Source organism: Pelophylax lessonae (genome assembly GCF_965119305.1).
Source record: "Pelophylax lessonae genome assembly, chromosome: 4".
Taxonomy (NCBI): domain Eukaryota; kingdom Metazoa; phylum Chordata; class Amphibia; order Anura; family Ranidae; genus Pelophylax; species Pelophylax lessonae.
Window position 1 is genome coordinate 636489497 of NC_138771.1, and position 21633 is coordinate 636511129.

A 21633-nucleotide genomic window follows, 5' to 3' on the forward strand; every position below is an offset into this window, starting at 1 on the left:
GGTTAACCCAGGGGTGATCAAGGGGTTAAATATGAGCCTAGGGGAGTGTTTACTTACGGTGAGGGATGGGCTTGTGAAATGACCATAGAGACATGTGATCCTATATAGAAGGATCACAGGCGCTCTGTGATCATTCCAGAGAGAAGAACGGTCCACTGTGTTTACAATAGCCGACCGTTCTTCTCTCTCAGCGGGGAGCGATTGCGGGTGTCCGGCGGCAAACACGGCTGCTGGCCCCGTGCATCAGCATCCCCTCTGCCCAGGGGGGGTGGGAGTGTGCCACCAGCGGCGTGCACACGCCCTCCTAGCACCATGCGTGCGACCAATGGAATTGGAATATGCACCCAAAAAAGATAAGCAGAGCAGATAAGACTAGTTGGCTGGTATCCCCTGTGATCACCCTGGAGTAGATCTTTTCTCCATCAGGGCTTATTCACAGTAGAGAAAGACCTTGCTAACCCTCTAAAAAGCAATCTGCTATGGATCGTTTTTCAGAGGGCAGTTGACAGGTGATTGGGAGGAGATATGTCACCTCCTAACCATCTGATTTAAACTTGAACTGAATGACAGGGTAGAATTTTTGCCACAGTGCATGTGTACAATCCTAACTACCTGTTTTGTAGCTTGAGAGGAGCAGCTGGGGAGGAGCGAATATAAACTGTGGTGTTACTGCCTGTTTTTACCACCCCCACCCCCGTGTGAATGAGCCCATAATGACCATGCTTTGTTCCAAATTGGTGAGAGAGTATTCAAGAAGTAACAGGAAAGGTAGAAGAAGAATAGAATTAAAGATATACAGAATGGATATAAAGCAGCCCATAGATTATGCAATGTTCTTTCCTTCCACCACAGAAGGAAAGAAAGTCACTCGATTCCCCAATCAACACGGAAACTCCCCTCCCACAGCGCAGGGACAGAACACAATGACCACTGCTGGCTGCTATAGTGTATGGCAGGTATTGCATGAAAAAAAATCTAACAGGCTGGTTGTGCCGAAGGCGATTTGATGGATCGACTTCAGTACAACCAGCCTGTCCATAGATGGATCGAATCTCGGCCGTTCCCTGTGGAACTGGTCCAGATTCCATCCGTCTATGATGAGGGAGATCCTTGCACTGCAACTTCTCAGGTAGGGATGCACCGAAATTAAAATTCTGGGCCGAAACAGAAACCGAAAATTCAGGATGCCCTTGGCCAAAAACCGAAAATGACTTTTCCCCCCAAATGATTTTAAAATGGATAGAACAGGGGCATACGCTAGAAACAGGCAGCGATGTACACCTGTGGCTGCCACCCTGTCGCAGTATATGTATTGTGACGGCTTGGCAAAAGGTTCATTTAATTACCAATGGTATTTGTATTATGCAGCATGAGGGGGTTAATGTATTACCACTGGTCGCTGATGCATTAGTGACCGATCAGTAGCAGTTAGTTAACCCCTTTTTGCTGCATTAGTGGTACCAGTGTCAGTGTTAATTAACACTGGTTGCACTGACACTGATACTGGTTGCACTAATGCAGCACAAAGGGGTTAATTAACTGCCACTGGCGGTCAAGAATGCATCAGTGACCAGCAGTGTCAATACATTAACCCCCTCATGCTGCATAATACAAATACCATTGGTAATTAACCTCGCCTCGCCCCCCCCCTAAAGAGTTAATGATGGCAATCTGCTTAGTGCTTACTTGTGGGATTAACAATGTGCTTGTTTCTTCCCACTCGCCGGCTCCTCCATGTCACAGGGCCTATCCCATTTCGGCAAACTCTCTCCTCCTCTCCTCTTGGGTCCTCCTTTCAAAATCCCACCTCTGGCTGGCGGCTCGCCTCTCATTGATGTCACTACTACCTGACTATGTATATGAACTAACACACCGGGCGGGCGAGAGGCCGCTAATAGCTGTATCGAAGTGAGCCCTTCACTTCCCTGTCATCGGAGATACCTGCCTGACAGGGAAGTGAAGGGCTCACTTCGTTACAGCTATTAGCGGCCGCTTGCCCGACCGCCCTGTGTGTTAGTTCATATACACTTCAGCTGCGCTGCGCCCCCCTTCCTCGCGGCGGCCATTAATTTTCTACATCTTTGACATGTTTTCGGCCGAAATGGGATAGGCCCGTTTTCGGGCCGAGAGGGGATAGGCTCGTTTTTGGCCGAGAGGGGATAGGCTCGTTTTTGGCCGAGAGGGGATAGGCTCGTTTTTGGCCGAGAGGGGATAGGCTCGTTTTTGGCCGAGAGGGGATAGGCTCGTTTTTGGCCGAGAGGGGATAGGCTCGTTTTTGGCCGAGAGGGGATAGGCTCGTTTTTGGCCGAAAGGGGATAGGCTCGTTTTTGGCCGAAAGGGGATAGGCTCGTTTTTGGCCGAAAGGGGATAGGCTCGTTTTTTGGCCGAATGGGGATAGGCTCCTTTTTCGGCCGAAAGGGGATAGGCCCGTTTTCGGGGCCGAAAGGGGATAGGCCCGTTTTCGGGCCGAAAGGGGATAGGCTCGTTTTCGGCCGAAAGGGGATAGGCTCGTTTTTGGGCCGAATATTTCGGTGCACCACTATTCTCAAGTGCAACTTCCTCTAAAGCAAGAAGAACAGCACAGTAGTGACCTCACCAAAAATCACTTGAAATCTGGTTAAACTGGCAGCCAGAGGCAGCGGTGCCTTAGATCAGTGTTTCTCAACCTTTTTTCAGTCAGGGCTTTGGACAGTCTCTAGAGGCACCTCATTATAAAATGTAAAAACGTTTTTGATTGTTTTACATAATGCAGCAACATCAATACACCTAGGACACTCAACGGTGATTTATTTTTCCAAAGTAAATACACTTTTGCAAACTGTTATTCCAATGTTTCTCTTCTACCTCAGTTTTTCTCCATCACTTTGCTAATGAGACCCCAAAGCTGATGGGGAGAGGGAAGGGGGGGGGGGTCAAACAAGAATGATATACAGGCAACTGACATCCTCCTTATCAACTGATAAGGTAATTGGTCATTAGGAGGTTGGCAGCTAGAAGGTTGTAATAGGGAACAATATAAGCCTGTGGCTTTGTGTAATTAAAAGGGAGTTTTCATCCACCCACCGGCTTGTAAACAGTTTTGGGGCAACTTTTGGGCATTTTACCAAGGCACCCCTGAAGAAACCTCAAGGCACCCCAGGGTTCCTGGGCACCCTGGTTGAAAAAGGTTGCCATAGATCATTTATTTATTTCAGGTACTTATATAGCGCTGTCAATTTACGCAGCGCTTTACATATACATGATATACAGCTACGAGATTACAGAACAGAAAAGATACTACTGTTTTTCAGAAGCAATTCAGAACAAAAAATAATTTTTCCAGGGATCTGCTTAGGGACAATTTGTAGAGATGCACCGAAATTTCGGCCACAGAAACATATCTGCCGAAAATGGGTGTTATCGCCATTTTGCCGATAAGAGAAAAAGGTGCTGATAATGGCACCCAAAATGCATATGATTTTGCCTCAAATTCACCCCGATTTTGCTGTGCTTAACCACTTGCCGACCGCCGCATGACTATCTACGTCGTCAGCCCCTCACAGGCAAACTGACGTAGGTCTACGTCGCTTGCTTGTGAGGGTCTAGGGAGCGAGCGCGCGCCCCCGCGTGGTCACGGACCCCCCCGCGCGTGTGACCGGCAGACCCGATGTCCGCCGGTCACTCTGCGATCGGCGCGGGAGAGGGAGAAAGTCAGGCGGCTTGTGTAAACAAGCTGCCTGTCATTCTCCCCTGTGTATGAGAGATGATCATACGGTTCTACTATGTGGAACCGTTGATCACCGTTACAGCTGAAGCCACAGCCAATCACAGTAGAAAGCACGCCCCTAGGGACACAGACAGCCCCTCCCTCTCAAATAAAGTTAACCCCTTCACTACCAGTGTATTTTTACAGTAACAGTGCATATATATAGCCAGAGGCGTAACTAGAACCTTCAGGGCCCCGGTGCAGGAAACCATGAAGGGCCCCCTGGACCCCTGGCTGGGGCCCTTCCCTTCAAGCCTGGGACTCTTCCCACTGATCCTGGGGCCCTTTACTCTCGTTGCGGGACCCTTTCACAAGTTCTGCAGTGGGCCACCTTCCTGCGATGTTGGGGCCTCCCCACAGTGGCGGAATGCCAGGGCCCGGTTGCAAGTGTGACCTTTACGATCCTGGAAGTTCACCCACTGGTGTCAGTTGTTTTTATTTTTTTGGTATTTTAATTGTATTATTTTTTATCATTTTATTTTATTTTCTTACAATGTCACTGACTATGACTCTGTCCATTGAGAAAAGGAAGGAGCTGGTAAATTACCTATTTACCGACCCCTTCCTGGTTCTCTATTGTGACACATCCCCTGCAGCAGCCGGCAGGAGAGGGTAGGGAGCACAGTAGGGGGAGGCAGCACAGTGGGGGGGGGGGGAAGCACAGTAGGGGGGGGGACCAGGGGAGCACACAGGGGCCCAGAGACAGCAGAACACAAGTTAACTGGATGGATAGGAGGAGTGGCGGGGGCAGCATACAGAGGAACCAATCTCCTCCATTTTCCCCCTGCAGCTACAGGAGGAAAAAGGAGGGCAGTGATTTCTCTACATGCTGCCCCTGCTGCCCCTCCTATCCAGGTGTACAGGGGAGCCGCACAGGGCCCCCTGGAGCATGGGGCCCGGTTGCGACTGCAACCCCTGTAGTTACGCCCCTGTATATAGCACTGATTACTGTAGAAATGTCACTGGTAACCCCAAAAGTGTCAAAAATGTCAGTCAAGGGTCCGATCTGTCCGCCGCAATGTCGCAGTACCGCAAAAAAAATCGCAGATCGCCGCCATTACGCGTTAAAAAAAAAAAAAATGACAAAAATCTTTCCCTTTGTTAGTAAACGAGATAACTTTTGCGCAAACCAATCAAAATACGCTTTTTGCGATTTTTTTTTTTTTTTTTACCAAACATAGGTAGCATAAAACAAATTGGCCGAAAATGTTAAAAAAATTTTGATTTTTACATTTTTTTGGGGGGAATTTCATATATAAAAATGTGAAAAATATTGTTATTTTTGCAAAATTTACGCTCTTTTTTTGTTTATAGCGCATGATCAAAAAATCGCACAGGTGATCAAATACCACCAAAAGAAAGCTCTGTTTGTGGGAAAAAAGGACGCCAAATTTGTTTAGGTACAGCGTCGCACGACCGCGCAATTGTCCGTTAAAGTCACGCAGTGCCGAATCGCAAAATACCCCCTGGTCGTTTAGCAGCCAAATCCTCCGGGGCTTAAGTGGTTAAAGAGGTTGTAAGCCTCAGAAAAAAAATGAAAGAAAAACCTGAAAGACAATGGCATAATGAGCTAGTGTGCATCGCATGAAATACTTACCTTAGAAGGAAGCCCCCGCAGTGCCGCCAGCTCACCGATAACACGGCAGACATTTTCGGCCGTTCTTCTTCCTGGTTCGCGTCCTCCGGTCATCTGATTGGCCAGAGGCATGATGACATCACTCCTGCGCATGCACGTGGGAGCCGCCTTTAATGTCACAGGGTTCTGAAGGAACGGCACAGGTGGCCGTTCCTTCAGAGCGCATGTGCTGATGACATCATTGGCTGGATATAATGTAAATATTTCCTACATGGTGCAAGTTTAGGAGATATTTACAGTACCTATAGGTAAACCTTATTATAGGCTTACCTATAGGCAAAAGTCATTAAGGGGGGTTTACAACCTCTTTAAGTTTTTGTTTTTCATAGGTCAAGTGGCTCCAAAACCGCATCAAAAATGTAACGGGTGCGTTATTGATGCGTTCTTGCTGCATTTTTAATGCGTTTCAATGGGGAGGTGTGTTTTTATTTTTTTTTTTAACTGACCAAAAATGCAGAAATTAGAATTTTTTAACACCACAACAGAAGTGCGAACGGACCAGTATGAAGACCTACGTAGAATTTAAAGGGATTTGTTTTTCTTGAGAGGTGCCAATAATGGCCAACAATAAATTATTATTAATTTAAATGCATGATATTAATTAAAAAGTCAAATATAATACAATTCTATATAAAAATATAAATATCTTTTAAAAACTGTCATTTTCGGTTTCTGTTTTTTGCCAAGTGCATCTTGCATTTGAGGTTTCGGTTTCTGCACCAAAATTTCTATTCGGTGCACCTCTAACAATTTTGCATTCTCTATAAGATAACAGACCTTTGCTTTTGGTGTTCAGGCTCACTTTAAGGGGAATTTTTAGTCTTGGTTTAGACTAGATTTTATATATACATATAATTGTTACACACTAACTGTGCATGGGGGCAGCCATAGGCAGTCATGTTTTTAAGGTTCTGTTTACTAGCATCTCCTACACAGTGATTGTGTTTTACTTATTTATAACAAAAGCAGATCTATCAGTCTGCTCAGAGATACATCCTCTGATATCCGGGTAGCCAGCAGAGGCTAAATTTACAATTCTGTTCCCTAAATATTATGGAACAACAAGCATGTAAAAAATAGGAATCATGAAAAAAAAAAAAAAACTTTAAAATAGCATTACATTTAAAATGTGCCCTCACAAAAAAAATAAAACCTGCGTTTAACATTCACTTTCCAAGGCCATAATTGGGTTGTTCCTGAACAGTATAAGGAGTCATGTACAGCATTGATTTCTAAGCTACCAGGAGGTGATTACTGGGGTATCTCAGAGGCATTTTCACCATTGGGAATAATTGTTTACTCACTGATAGTCCATCTAATCACCTGGAGATGGAAAACCCCTTTCACCGCTTTATGACTGCCCAACACATTTGCATCAGCAAAAGGGTTGGCTTTAACGCCCACGTGCTGCACATATGCGTCGTTGTGCAGCCGATGTTTGTGCTAAAAGCACACTCATTGCACACTCTGAGCACAAAGATGGAGCTGTGGTCGCATGATCACCATTCCTTCCTGCCCCCCCCCCCCTTTGTGTTAACTGTTTAAAGCAGGGGTGGGGAACCTATGGCTGGGGGGCCGCATGCGGCCCTCGAAGTCATTTGGTCCGGCCCCCCGTGCAGCTGAGTCTGTGTCTCTCAGCTGATCTGTCAGAATGGAGCCGATGCTTCCTGTATAGTTTCGACTCCATTCTGACAGTCTGAGTGAGTCACATGTGGAGTGATATCAAATCCACTCCGCCTGTGACCAATACAGGAAACATTGCCTCTTCCTCCAGCGCGGCGCCGCTGCTAGCCAGCATTTACCGCCAGCAGCACACACAGCAGTACCAGCCAGAGCCAGCATTACCAGCCAGCTGTACCCACCAGCAGTACCAGCCAACATTTCCTGCCAGCAGTACCCACCAGCAGTACCAGCCAGCTGTACCCACCAGCAGTACCAGCCAACATTTCCTTCCAGCAGTACCCACCAGCAGTGCCCACCAGCAGTACCAGCCAGCTGTACCCACCATCAGTTCCTATCAAAACTTACCACCACAAAGAGTCGACTGCGCTCCAGACTAACCAATGCAAACCTGGAAAATCAGTTGCGAGTAGCAACATGATCAATACCAGCTAACATCACACACCTCACCAAAGAGATGCAGTTGCAGCCATCAAATTAGGGGTAAGTTAATAAAATGTTTGACCAAATATAATAGGCACATTTTTAAGTTAATAATTTTGTACGGCCCCCGAATAATTTTATAAATACCCAAATGGCCCTTGGCAGAAAAAAAGGTTCCCCACCCCTGGTTTAAAGCATGGGTGTCCAACCTTTTGGCTTCTCTGGGCCACATTGAGTGAAGAGAAATTATCTCTGGCCGCATATAAAATATATACTATAGTTAAGGTATATAAGTAATAAAACACTGCTGCGCCCTTCCCGCGCTGCCGCACCCCCCCTCCCCTGCACTAATTTAACACAACTAGTGGATGATCCCCTCCGAGGCAGCCTCTGCCTACAGTTGGAAACCTCTGTGGCCGTGCCCCCGACTCGACTTCCTTCCTCCCCAGTAAAAAAAAAAAAAATTGTCAGGGGGCAGTGGGCCGCATTGCCTATGGTTCCGGGCCGCAGGTTGGACATGCCTGGTTTAAAGGGAGCCAGGGTGAGAGGGAAGGGGTTAAATGGATCAGGCCTGGTACGTCTTTTTTATTTCCTTAGTTAAGGGGAATGTATAGGGGTTTTGTATATAATCAGTAAAGTAAATTATGAAATGTTGCATATGAATATTGTGTAGTTTTTTATTATTTTTTTACAGCCAGAGGATGAATAGAAGCTCAATGTTTACAGAACCCAATAGCTCAAGCTGAGGGTTACACATAGAAGTGATTCACGGCAGTGTCCCATTGCTTATCCTACAGCTTCATGTGAGCTTTTGATTGAATAAACTGAGCCTGTAAGCAGGCAATGCCTACTGTGCAATGTCTTTAGATAAACCGTGGTGCACTGGGAATTCCTTGTCATGTATGAAAATAATTAAATTATTAAAAGAATTAAAGATATTATACGGTCAGCGGCAAAAAACAGATCTAAATTAACACTTAGGGCTCTTTTACACGGTCCGCCTCCGCAGGCGGATCCGTGTTGCTCAGCGGGGATCGATCCGCGATCCCCGCTGAGCCGGGCGGATGACAGCTCCGTCTCCGCTTGCAGTGCGGAGAGGGAGGTGTCTCAGCCCCCGCTGCCCTCTATGGGGGATCGGATGAGAGCGGACCGCTTGTCCGCTCTCATCAGATCCGCTCCGCTCCGATTACTGAACGGATGGAAAAATAGGGTTTCCATCCGTCAAGATTTCAGCACAGGATTGGATGCGGATGGCAGCGGGTGTCAGCGGAGGTGTCTCCGCTGACACCCGCTGCCCCACAGAGCTGCATGGAGGATCCGATCAGATCCGCCTAAAAAACTGACAGGCGGATCTGATCGGACCGCCCGTGTGAAAGAGCCCTTATAACAATAAAATAAAATTGACACAAAACCATTTGTTTTCTTTTAAAGCAGTCAATGGAAAGATAAATCATGGTGCGAGGTGCAGTAATCCAACCCAGACAATCAGCTCTGACTTGGATGGGTTACCGCCTCTTGCCTTGATGATGCTTTTATAACTGAGATTTCATGGTTATAACCCTGTGACATTTTGTGTTTTGCAGGATCCAGCTGGGATCTTTGAATTGGTTGAAGTGGTCGGGAATGGCACCTATGGTCAGGTGTATAAGGTGAGAAATGCATTTCACTGCTATCATACTTTATTTGTATACTGTATGTTCAGACTTGGCTCTTGTATTCTGCCTAAGCTCCACCCCATTCCACCATTCCTCTCCTTGCCTCATTATTCTTTGCCCTCTCCATCTTCTTTGTTTTGAGATATCCATAGATGAGAGAGTACAATGGCCCATCTGACCCTCCCTTACCAGATCAGACAATCTCAGCCAATGACTTACCTAGGTGGGGGTCTCTTCCTGCCACCTTTCTCCTCCTTCACAACCTAAACATAAATACTTGGCTAAAGTTCCTCTTCATGTTTATGGCGCTTCCAGAAGATGTAGAAGCTTTGGATCATGCCTGTGGGTCTGACTGCCCTTTAACCTTAAGAGCTATGCTACCTTTGCTTTTTTTTTTTTTTTATATTCCTCCTCTTCACATCTTCCCTCTTCTCCCCCCCCCCCCCCAAACTCCTTCCACCTTCCTTTACCCTCCCTCCCCTTTTCCATTTTCCCTTACTCTCCCATTTCCTTCCACCCCCTACTCTCCCTTGCTTCCCTTTCCCATCTTCCCTCACTTTTGTTTCCTTTCCTCCTGCACCCTCCCCTCCCTTCCCTTTCCCATCCTTCCTTACTCTCCCTTTACCTTCCTCCCTCAATCTCCTCTCACTTCCTATTCCTCCATGTCTCTTTGCTTTTACTTTTTCTCTTGTTCTCCCTTCCCTTTGTCCTTTCTCTCCCTTTCCTTTTACCGTCTTCTCTTTCCTTTTATCTTGCTTTTTTTTCTCCCTTCGCTTTCATGTCTTCCCCTCTCTCCTTTCTGCTTTACCTTTCTCCCTTTCCCATTTGCCTTCTCTTCCCCCTTTCCTTCTCTACCCCCTTTCCTTCTCTACCCCCTATCCCTCTCTACCCCCTATCCCTCTCTACCCCCTATCCCTCTCTACCCCCTATCCCTCTCTACCCCCTATCCCTCTCTACCCCCCTATCCCTCTCTACCCCCCTTTCCCTCTCTACCCCCCTTTCCCTCTCTTCCCCCCTTTCCCTCTCTTCCCCCCTTTTCCTCTCTTCCCCCCTTTCCCTCTCTTTCCCCCCTTTCCCTCTCTTTCCCCCCCTTTCCCTCTCTTTCCCCCCCTTTCCCTCTCTTTCCCCCCCTTTCCCTCTCTTTCCCCCCTTTCCCTCTCTTTCACCCCTTTCCCTCTCTTTCCCCCCTTTCCCTCTCTTTCCCCCCTTTCCCTCTCTTTCCCCCCTTTCCCTCTCTTTCCCCCCTTTCCCTCTCTTTCCCCCCTTTCCCTCTCTTTCCCCCCTTTCCCTCTCTTTCCCCCCTTTCCCTCTCTTTCCCCCCTTTCCCTCTCTTTCCCCCCTTTCCCTCTCTTTCCCCCCTTTCCCTCTCTTTCCCCCCTTTCCCTCTCTTTCCCCCCTTTCCCTCTCTTTCCCCCCTTTCCCTCTCTTTCCCCCCTTTCCCTCTCTTTCCCCCCTTTCCCTCTCTTTCCCCCCTTTCCCTCTTTTCTTCCCTCACTTTTTCCTTCTTTTTTTGCTCTGCCCCATTTTTCCCTTCCCCCTAATCTTATCTTTTTACATCTCCCCTCGTATTCCCTCTTAACTTTCCTCCTCCCCCTAATACTTATATTTTTTTCACCGAACCCCCACCTTTCTCCCTCTTTCCTCCTACGTCTCGCTCTTTTTTTTTCCTATCTTCTTTGCCATATTTCATTTTATCTTTAAACCAATTTTCTATTTCGTACATTGACAGACACAGCTCCTGATCTTCTTAACCAATGGGTTATACTGCTCCCTACAGGAGTAGGACACTAGGCAGAAAAAGTCTGGCTACGCCTATGGGCATTCACAGGGGGGGTATACTCCCTCTCTCTGCTATAGTTCCTTGCTGGGATCTCTGGTCCTGGCATTTTTTTCTTTTTAGATAGAATTTATTTTCTCCTGGATGAGGTCTACAGTCAACTGCCTGACTGGGCGACGGGCTGTATAATCTAGATCCAGAGGGCACCAGTCTGGCCAGCGAGCATGCGCAGACCTCAGCTCCGCGCTAGGTTGGCCGCGATATAGCCCCACCAAATGGGAGCTGGCCTACGAGGTTGCATACAACCAGCTCTCAGCCCGAGGCACCCCCCCCCCCCCATTTCGATAGAGAGGAGGTTCTGTCTGTCTGGAGCAGTGCCCGCCTGGTTCCTGGTATGGTAAGTAACTGTCCACCTCCCTCCCCCTGTATGGTTTTGGGGTGGACCTGGGCCCCTCCATGGGACGGTCAGACCCCTGGGTTCCCCTCCTTTCTGTTAGGCACCCCCCTCATCGGTCTAGTGGTCCCTGTGGGCCATCTAGCCCCCCATATGCCCCCCTTCCTTCATGGATGCTGGGGCTGTGGGGTGGCCTGGTCTACTGCCTAGGGTGGGGGGGCAGGGTGCTGTGCTGGCGATGGGGGCAGGGGGTGCGCCGCCGGTGACCGGGCGATTTGCTGGGGGGGGGGCAGTACCTGGTGGGGACTCCTGCCAGGGCCCCTCCCTTCCTGCCTGTGAGGTTTTCTGAGACCTAGGGATCCCTCCTGGGTCCCTGGGAGCCTTGTGGTGCTGTGAGGGGTACATTTTCCTGTAGCCTGTGTGCTTGATGCACAGCGGCCATGTTTGTGTGGTCCGGTGGCCTTTTTTTGGTCGTTTCCTATTGGAAATAGTGGCGGCCATCACAGTGGAGCCCTCTGGGCGGCGATTTTGGTGAAGGGAGCCCCCCCTCATCCCCTGGTGCTGACTCCTGGATCTTTTCATTTCCTAACTTCCGTTCGTGCTATGCAGATTCTCCTGGTAGCTGTGGTGTCTTGTTTCTGCGGGGTGGTGATCCTGGTGGGGTCCTCTCCCTCTCTGAGGATCGATTAGTGCTCTGTGGCTAGCAACCGGGTGGGCTGCCAGAGCGGTGGGGGTTGTCCCTTAGCAGTGTTTTACACATTTTTGTGGGGTCCCCTGGTGACTCGGTGAGTCTTTGAAGCACATCTCCACACCTGATTCCCTTCTAAGGCTGCGGCCCTTCGGGTCCCATCGATGCACAGGTGGTCATGGAGTCCTCGATGTCCCGAGTGGAGGTTGGCGTTTGGGCGACGGGTTGGCAAAAAGCACCCCCCGCCTTCCTCTGCCTCATCGGTCTCATCTGATGCTGAATCTGATTCGGCCGCCTCAGACGTGGGACACCCTGCTGGGTCTGGGACCACGCGCCCTGAATCCTCAGATAGTGAGGAGGATTCCTCCACTTCTGCAACCTTGTACGAAAAGGCGCTGGTGGACGCACTGATTGTAGCTGTGCGTGAGACCTTAAAGATGGAGGACGCAGCTGAAGCTGTGGCAAAGGCATTCACAAGCCATCCAGAGTGAAAAAGGTGTTCCTTTTCCCCTCCTATTTTGACAGAATTGTCACTATATAGTGGGAATGACCAAAGCATCCCCTTGGGGTCCCTAAGCGATTTTGCTAGGTGACACACCTATGAGGAGTCCCTTCTTATGAAATGGACTGTTCCACTGGTGGTGGATCCTCCGGTTTCCGGATTAAACAAAGCAACCATGATTCCGGTTAAAGAGTCCCCGGCCCTTAAGGACCCGACTGACAGGAAGGAGGAGGCTGTGGCCCCCAATATGTACACCGTGGCTGGTTTGGCACTGACGCTGATACCCACCATTGCCTTGAGCTGGCGGACCAGCTGGTCCAGGGGCTGCAGTGCTGCAGTTTATCTGGCTCGGCTCTCTGTTTTGGCAGTGGTCCTTCTGCGTGCCTTTTGGCTCAAATTCTGGTCTGCGGACCAGACTTCTAAAAAGGCCTTGACTGATCTTTCCTTTCAAGGAGATTGCCTGTTTTGTGCTACCCTGGATGACTTCATTAAAGGTTTCACGGGGGGGGGGAGAGTACCTTTCTTCCGCAGGCTTCTAAGGGCAAGGACCCATGTCGTAGACGTGGGCCCTCCTTCTTGGCTCATAAGAAGTTTCTTTTCATCCCTCAGGTTTGACTGACAAGGGACCGAAACCCTTTGGGGCCTCCTCTGGAAGATCCAAGCGAACTTGGTCTGGCAAGTCAAGAGCGGGCTTCTCCAACCCTGTGGACAAGGCCCCTTCAGCATGAAGGGCTGCCCTCACCCGTATCTGGGGCGGGGGTACGTCTTCGCTGGTTCCCGGACCTGTGGACGTGGACATTCGGTCTGGCTACAAGATCGAGTTTCATTCTTACCCTCCGGTAAGGTTCTTCGTTCCAACGTGCGACTGTCCCCAGTCCGCTTACAGGCTCTTTTTGGGGCGTTGCAAGACCTTTTATTTTAAAGGGTGATTGTCCCGGTTCCGACTTCAGAATGTTTTCAGGGGTTTTACTCAAACCTGTTTACAGTCCCCAGGATGGAAGGAAGGCAAAATGCGTCCAATTCTGGACCTCAAGGCGCTGAACTGCTTTGTGCGGGCCATTCGCACAGTGGTGGTTTCCCTAGATCAGGGGGATTTTTCTTGCCTCCATCAACATCAAGGATGCTTACCTTCACAATCCAATATGTGTCGGTCTCCAACGCTTCCTTCACTTTGCCATGGGAGGGAAGCATGATCAGTTTGTGGCATCACCATTTGGTCTCGCCTCTGCTCCTCAGGTCTTCACGAAAGTGTTGGCCCCGGTGCCAGCATTGTTATGCCAATAGGGGATCGCGGTACTGGGCTACTTGGACGACCTCCTGCTGCAAGCGGAGTCTCCTACTGCTCTGGTGGAAAACCTGGAAGTCACCATACGAGCTTGAGGGAGTTTGGCTGGATTCTGAATCTTCAGAAGTCTGCTCTGGTTCCATCCACAAAGCTGGACTATCTGGGTCTGACTCTGGACTCTGCCTTAGCCAGAGTGCTCTTTCCTCTGGACAAACTCCAGAAACTGCAGGCTGTAATTCTTCTCCTGCTGTCCAGCAGATGGCAATCCCTCCAAACTTGCATGCGGTCGCTGGGCCTGATGGTGTCTACCTTCGAAGCGGTTCCGTTTTCACAGTTCCATACAAGGTCCCTGCAAGGGAGATTCTGGCCAAATGGGACAAGAATCCGCAGTCTCTTTACAATCTGAGCCAGGAATGAGAGTCCCTGATATGGTGGCTTCGTGCTTCGGCTGGGCAAATCCTTCCTCCCCTTGTTTTGGACAGTGGTCAGCATGGATGCCAGCCTTTCCAGCTAGGGAGGCATCCTTGGCAAAATTTCTGCTCGGGTGGTCTTGGTACTCCGAGCCATCAATCTGTGTCTGGAATATTGGACGGATGATCTTCAGTGATGTCCAGTGCGCATTCAATCGGACAATGCCACGGCCGTGGTTTATGTTAATCACCAGGGGGGCACAAGAAGTGTCCTGGCTGCTCTTGAGGTAGTCTGCATTCTAAGGTGGGCAGAACAATTCGTTCCAGCCCTCCCATTCCCGGGGTGGAAAACTGGCAGGCGGATTACCTCAGTCGGCAGGCTTTGAACCAAGCGGAGTGGTCCCTTCATCCGTAGGTGTTTCATCAGTTGTGTCTCCAGTGGGGCATCCCCAAGGTGGATCTGTTGGTGTTCTGGCTCGACAGAAAGGGGCAGAGGTCTGTGGCTCAGTCATGGGATCCTCTGGCGGACGCCATCAATGTGCTGGTTTCCCCGTGGAGTCAGTATCGTCTGATTTACGCTTTCCCTCTCAAGCTCCTGCCAAGACTTTTACGCAGGATTGAGCCAGAAGGGATTCCAGTCATCTTAGTGGCCCCGTACTGGCCTCGCCGGGCTTTCTATCCTGATCTGGTGCGGCTGGTCGCCAACATTCCTTGGAAGCTTCCTCTCTGGGAGGATCTGCTGTCCCAAGGACTAATCTTACATCTTGCTTTACAGTCGCTGGCTTTGACGGCTTGGCTGTTGAATGCCAGGTGCTGATGGATAGAGGTTTGTTTGAGTCGGTGATTCCAATGCTGTTAAAAGCTAGGAAATCTACTTCTAGGAAGATCTACCATCGTACGTGGAAGACGTACATTGTGTGGTGTGAGTCTCTTGGGGTTCATCGCTCTTTTTTCGGTGGCTCATGTCTTGACCTTCCTTCAACGGGGGGTTGAGCAGAAATTGGACTTGAGTACAATCAATGGTCAGGTGTCGGCCTTAGCGGTCTTCTTTCAACGACTCTTGGCCACATACTTCTTGGTGTGTACTTTTCTTAAGGGAGTTAGACACTATACCCCTCTGATGCGGTCTCTGTTGCCGTCTTGGGACTACAATTTGGTGCTCTCAGTCCTCCAGAAGCCTCCTTTTGAGAATCTTCGGGAGATTTCCCCTGCTTACGCTGTCCCAAAAGGTGGCATTTTTGAGAGCTTTCACTTCTGCGCGCAGTAGGGCTGAACGATAGTCGATGTGATATCGACTATCGTTCTGTAGGCACGGGCGATATTCATATCGCCGAAGCCACGATATTCAGGCATTAGGCAGAGCGGGGAGAAGTCGGGACTCGGGGGGAGGAGGAGGACTTGCAGTGACTGCGTCCGTCCCACACTTCCCTCCTAGCTCTGCCTCTAGTATCCAGCCGACCATTACTCCGCCCTGCTCCGCCCATTGTCTCTCCTGGCTGCATCGGGGGCGGGATCAGGCTGTAATGTTTTTCAATGGAGAGACAATGGGCGGAGCAGGGCGGAGTAATGGTCGGCTGTTGACTAAGAGGGAGGGCTAGAGTACGGGGCGGATTGCATGGGGGCGGAACAGTGTTTGCAGCAGGAGAGGGGGGAGACGTCCGGAGCATGGCGGAGGAGCACTGCGGGACAAAGGCTGCTACCGACAGCCCGCTTCCTCTACACTCTGGCTCCGACAGAAGGCTCGGGCGGAACAAGTTCTAGGAGTGTGGTGGATCCCCTGGCAGAAAGCTGAGCTCTGCTAACTGATCCCTCCTCCGGAGACTGTCTGGAGAAATATCGCGATATATATATAGTTAAAAACGAAATATCGCAATATACTTTTTTCCCCAATATCGTGCAGCCCTAGCGCGCAGGGTGTCGGAGTTGGCGGCATTACCCTGTCATTCACCTTGGTGGTTCGCAGTGATAAGGTGGTTCTTCGCCCCTGTCCGTCGTTCCTTCCTCTGTCGGTTGTCTCTGATTTTAATTTGAATGAAGACCTTGTGTTGCCTTCCCTGTGTTCCAGGCCAAAACAGCTGAAGTAAATTGCTTTGGATGTGGTCCTGGTGATTAGGGTGTACCTGGCAGCTACGGAGTCTTTTTGGAAATCAGACTCAATATTTGTGCTTACGGATAGGCCTCGGAAAGGTTGTCCACTTCCTCTTCGACCATTTCCAGATTGATTAGACAGTGATTCAGGCCTATTCCTTTAAGGGTCAGATTCCTCCTTTCCCTGTCAAGGTGCTCTTTACTCGGGCGCTCAGTGCCTCCTGGGCCTTCCGTCATCAGGCGTCAGTGACGCAGGTTTACAAGGCAGCCACCAGGTTGTTGGTGCACACTTTCACAAAGTTCTATAAAGAGGGTGTGTTGGCATCCGAGGTTGCTTCCTTTGGCCGCAAGGTTTTGCAGGCTGCTGTTTAGAAAACCTGGTCCTCTTTGAGGGTGTATTGTTTTTTTTTCTTTTTTGTTTTGGTTGACCTCCTGTTTACCTGGTTGGCTATAGTTAGCCTTGGGAATTTATTTTTCGCTGTTCCCACCCCTCATGTTTAACACTGCTTTGGGGCGTCCCAATGGTTAGGAAGATCAGGAGCTGTGTCTGTCAATGAATGAAAGAGAAAATGGGATTTTTGACTTACCGTAAAATCCATTTCTCTGATGTTCATTGATGGACACAGCACCCACTCCTCTGTGGAGTTGTAATTCTTCTGACACTGCTTGTAACAAAACTGAGTACCTATAGCGGAGAGAGGGAGTATACCCCCTGGGACTGCCCATAGGCGTAGCCAGACTTTTTTTCTGATTCGTGTCCTACTCCTGTAGGGGGCAGTATAACCCAATGATTATGAAGACCAGGAGCTGTTTCCGTCAATGAACACCAGAGAAATGGATTTTATGGGAAGTAAAAAAATCTATTTTTTCTTCTCCCATTCCACTTCTTTCTTGCTTTCTCACCCCCCCCCCCAATTTATTTTTTCTTCACGGGTTTCTATTTTCCTCAAGCTCTCTCATTATTTCTCTGAATTGTTTTTTTTTTTTTTCCTTTATGACATCTTGTACACACACACACACACACACACACACACACACACTCTCTCTCTCTCTCTGACTTTATTTGCTCAGTTAAATCATTGATGAGAGTTCCACTCCATCCTCGGTGTCAGTTTGTCATGTTCTTTGTATGCCTCTCTGTTGCAGCAAACATTGTCAGCACTGTTACCCTGGCACTGCCAGGCTGCAGACCGCAGTCACACAGGAAAATGCAGAGTAAGCAGATGGAACAGAGAGAGGTGGAGGAGAGGGGGATTGTGGGTGAGAGAGACAGAAACAGAGGGGGCGTTATTAGAGGATTGAGTGGGGGAGTTGTGGAATAGTGCAGCTTTCCATAGCAACAGGGAACAGTGTACAGAATTAGTCGGCTATCGGATCTGCTGTTCCCTGGCATTTTACCTTCACTTTTATCTCCCTGCAGTGGGAGGGGCCTACCTTTGCTTTTAAGTGACATCTGGTGAATGCAAGAACACAAACTTGAATAGTACTGATAATTCTTGTCATTCAATCTCCTATTGCCAGCTCACATGAAAACCCAGCAGGCAGATTGTATAACCTCGCATTGTTGTACTTTCAGTAGCTGTAAAATTGCTGCTGATATGTTCTGTCTGCTATGCTACTTGGGTACGCTTCAGAATGACATGAGTCTTTCCACTTCTTGCAGGGTGATACAGACAGAAGAGGGATATGAACATGTCATTCCTCCTGCAGGGCAACACAGTAGGGGGCTATAAATCTTCTCCTGCAGGGTGATCCAAACAGAAGGGGGCTATGAGTCTGTCCTCCTCCTGCAGGATGATACAGACAGAAGGGAGCTATGAGTCTGTCCTCCTCCTGCAGGGTGATACAGACAGAAGGAGGCTATGAGTCTGTCCTCCTCCTGCAGGATGATACAGACAGAAGGGGGCTATGAGTCTGTCCTCCTCCTGCAGGATGATACTGACAGAAGGGAGCTATGAGTCTGTCCTCCTCCTGCAGGATGATACAGACAGAAGGGAGCTATGAGTCTGTCCTCCTCCTGCAGGGTGATACAGAATGAAGGGGCCATGAGTCCGTCGTCCTGCAGGGTGATACAGACAGAAGGGAGCTATGAGTCTATCCTCCTCCTGCAGGATGATACAGACAGAAGGGAGCTATGAGTCTGTCCTCCTCCTGCAGGGGGATACAGACAGAAGGGGGCTATGAGTCTGTCCTCCTCCTGCAGGGCAATACAGACAGAAGGGTGCTATGGGTCTGTCCTCCTCCTGCAGGATGATACAGACAGAAGGGGGCTATGAGTCTGTCCTCCTCCTGCAGGGTGATACAGACAGAAGGGGGCTATGAGTCTGTCCTCCTCCTGCAGGGTGATACAGACAGAAGGGGGCTATGAGTCTGTCCTCCTCCTGCAGGGTGATACAGACAGAAGGGAGCTATGAGTCTGTCCTCCTCCTGCAGGGTGATACAGACAGAAGGGGGCTATGAGTCTGTCCTCCTCCTGCAGGATGATACAGACAGAAGGAGGCTATGAGTCTGTCCTCCTACATGGTGTGTGCAGCATTATAATGGTAGTTTGCTGGTGCTACTTTCTGTTGCCAACCTACTTAACTGCTGTGTTTGTGTGTTTTTTTTTTTGTGTTTAATTTGTTGGTGCCGACAGCATGCAAATATGCTGCCTTTTGGCGGGTGGGCCTTGGCACTGAGGGGCCGCATATTTGCGTGCAGTATTGCAAAAATAGCTATGCCGAGAGCATGCGCCTTGCGCAATCCCGGCACACTTACCGGCGGCTAACAGGAAGCTCCCAATCGCTGTTTGCGATTGGGAGCTTTCCAATCATTTGACCGGTGTGACAGCCAATCGCGGCGATCACATGATCATAAACCCCGCCCCACCTCCTCTGGCATCTTAAACCCCTTAAAAGGCCGGGAGGCACTGACATCTAGGGGTTTCATCCCGCTGCTTTTTTCACTGATCTGAGAATCCTGTAAGGCGTTTTCTTGGAGATCAGTCAAGGATAGAGAATCCGGTTCCTAATGAAAGACATTCACCATCAATGCTCTTAGAAACAGGGAGGGGGCACACATTGGTCTCTCCTTAGCACATGGCAAGCTAAGAGGACAAATACAAACAGGGATCCGGGAACAGTGTTTTGGGGACCTCCAGATATAGGAGAAGAGGGACTTTTCGGAAGAAGAGGACTACATATTTGGTATGTGTGGACCTCCTCTTCTGTAAAGAAAAAGAAAAATCCCAGAGGGTTTAATATCACTTTGAGTTTATCCCCCCGTGAAATCATTCCTTTAACTTTTGTTACTGGAGAAGGTGTCATCCTTGGAAGATTTTCCCTATCTTCTTATTTTGGGGAGTTTTAGGAAGTGTTGGATAATTAGGTTGATAAACCAATGAATCCCTTTTAGGCTCTCTCTAACTTGAGCACCCCGTTGCTGTACATTGACTATCAGACGTCATCTTACCCACTTAAGCCCCGGAAGATTTTACCCCCTTCCTGACCAGGGCTTATTTTGCGATTAGGCACTGAGTGGTTTTAACGGACAATTGCGCGGTCATGCGACGATGTACCTAAACTAATTTGACGACCTTTTTTTCCCCACAAACAGAGCTTTCTTTTGGTGGTATTTGATCACCTGTGCGATTTTTTTTGATCATGCGCTATAAACAAAAAAACGTCAATTTTGCAAAAATAACAATATTTTTCACATTTTTGTATATGAAATTCCCCCCCAAAAAAATGTAAAAATCAAAATTTTTTAACATTTTCGGACAATTTGTTTTATGCTACATAGTTACATAGTTAGTGAGGCTGAAAAAAGACACAAGTCCATCCAGTTCAACCTATGATGTGTGTGTGTGTGTTTGCTTTTAACCGTACATTGTATACCCCTGTATGTTGTGGTCTTTAAGGTGTCCATCCAATAGTTTTTTGAAACTATCAATGCTCCTCGCTGATACGACTGCTTGTGGAAGAGAATTCCACATCCTTACCGCTCTTACAGTGAAGAACCCCTTACGCACTTTAAGGTTAAACCGCCTTTCCTCAAGTTTTAGTGAGTGGCCACGTGTCTTATTGTATCTCCTTTCTCTGAATAGTTTGTTCCTTATGCTAGGGTCGCCAGTACAGTATTTGTACATTGATATCATATCCCCCCTCAATCGTCTCTTCTCCAGAGAGAATAGGTTCAGTGCTTGTAGTCTTTCCTCATAGCTGATGTCCTCCATTCCCCTAATTATTTTTGTTGCCCTTCTCTGGACTTTCTCCAGTTCCAGCACATCCTTCCTGAGGACCAGTGCCCAGAACTGGACAGCATACTCCAGATGTGGCCGGACCAGAGTCTTGTAGAGTGGGAGAATAATCTCTTTATTTCTGGAGTGAATCCCCTTTTTTATACAACCCAGTATTCTGTTGGCTTTGCTTGCGGCGGCTTGGCATTGCATGCCACTGCCAAGCCTGTTGTCTACCAGTACCCCCAGGTCCCTTTCCATCCTAGACTCACCCAGAGGTTCCCCCCCTAGTGAGTAGCTTGCTTTCTGGTTTCTGGCCCCCAAGTGCATTACTTTACATTTTTCTACATTAAATCTCATCTGCCATGTAGTTGCCCACCCCGTTATTTTGTTCAGGTCTGCTTGCAAGATTTCCACATCCTGCATAGAAGATATTGGCATGCCTAATTTAGTATCATCTGCAAATACTGAGATTGTACTAGATATCCCCTCCTCTAGATCATTTATGAATAAATTAAACAGGATTGGTCCCAGGACAGAACCCTGGGGGACCCCACTTTCCACACCCACCCAATCTGAGTACTCCCCATTAATCACCACCCTCTGTACTCTCCCCTGGAGCCAGTTCTCTATCCAGGTACTCACCTTATGGTCTATACCTACCTTCCTTAGTTTGTACAGTAAGCGTTTGTGGGGAACGGTGTCAAAGGCCTTTGCAAAGTCCAGATACACCACATCCACAGGCTTACCTTTATCTAGGTGGCAGCTCACTTCATCGTAGAAGATTAATAGATTCGTTTGGCATGAACGATTTTTCATGAATCCATGCTGATTACTACTTATAATACCGTTTTCATTACTAAAGTCTTGTATGTGGTCCCTTATCATCCCCTCCAAAATTTTGCAGACTACTGATGTTAGGCTGACCGGCCTATAGTTACCCGGGATATATCTCGGCCCCTTTTTAAATATTGGTACCACGTTGGCTTTTTTCCAATCAGCTGGCACCATACCCGTCTGTAATCTATCCTTAAAGATCAAGAATAATGGTCTGGCAATCACCTGGCTGAGCTCATTAAGAACCCTTGGGTGCAAGCCATCCGGTCCCGGGGATTTATTTATGTTAAGTTTCTC

General features: G+C 48.7%; 1 protein-coding gene across 7 annotated transcripts in view; it reads left to right on the top strand.

Annotated features, from left to right (window-relative positions):
• Positions 1-21633, top strand: part of MINK1 (misshapen like kinase 1) — a 249643-nt gene that overhangs the window by 85026 nt on the left and 142984 nt on the right. For all 7 annotated transcript variants that reach the window (XM_082253310.1, XM_082253312.1, XM_082253313.1 and 4 more), the window contains exon 2: positions 9068-9133. In XM_082253310.1, coding sequence (XP_082109436.1) covers positions 9068-9133 — 66 coding nt within the window. The remainder of the gene's footprint in view (positions 1-9067; positions 9134-21633) is intronic.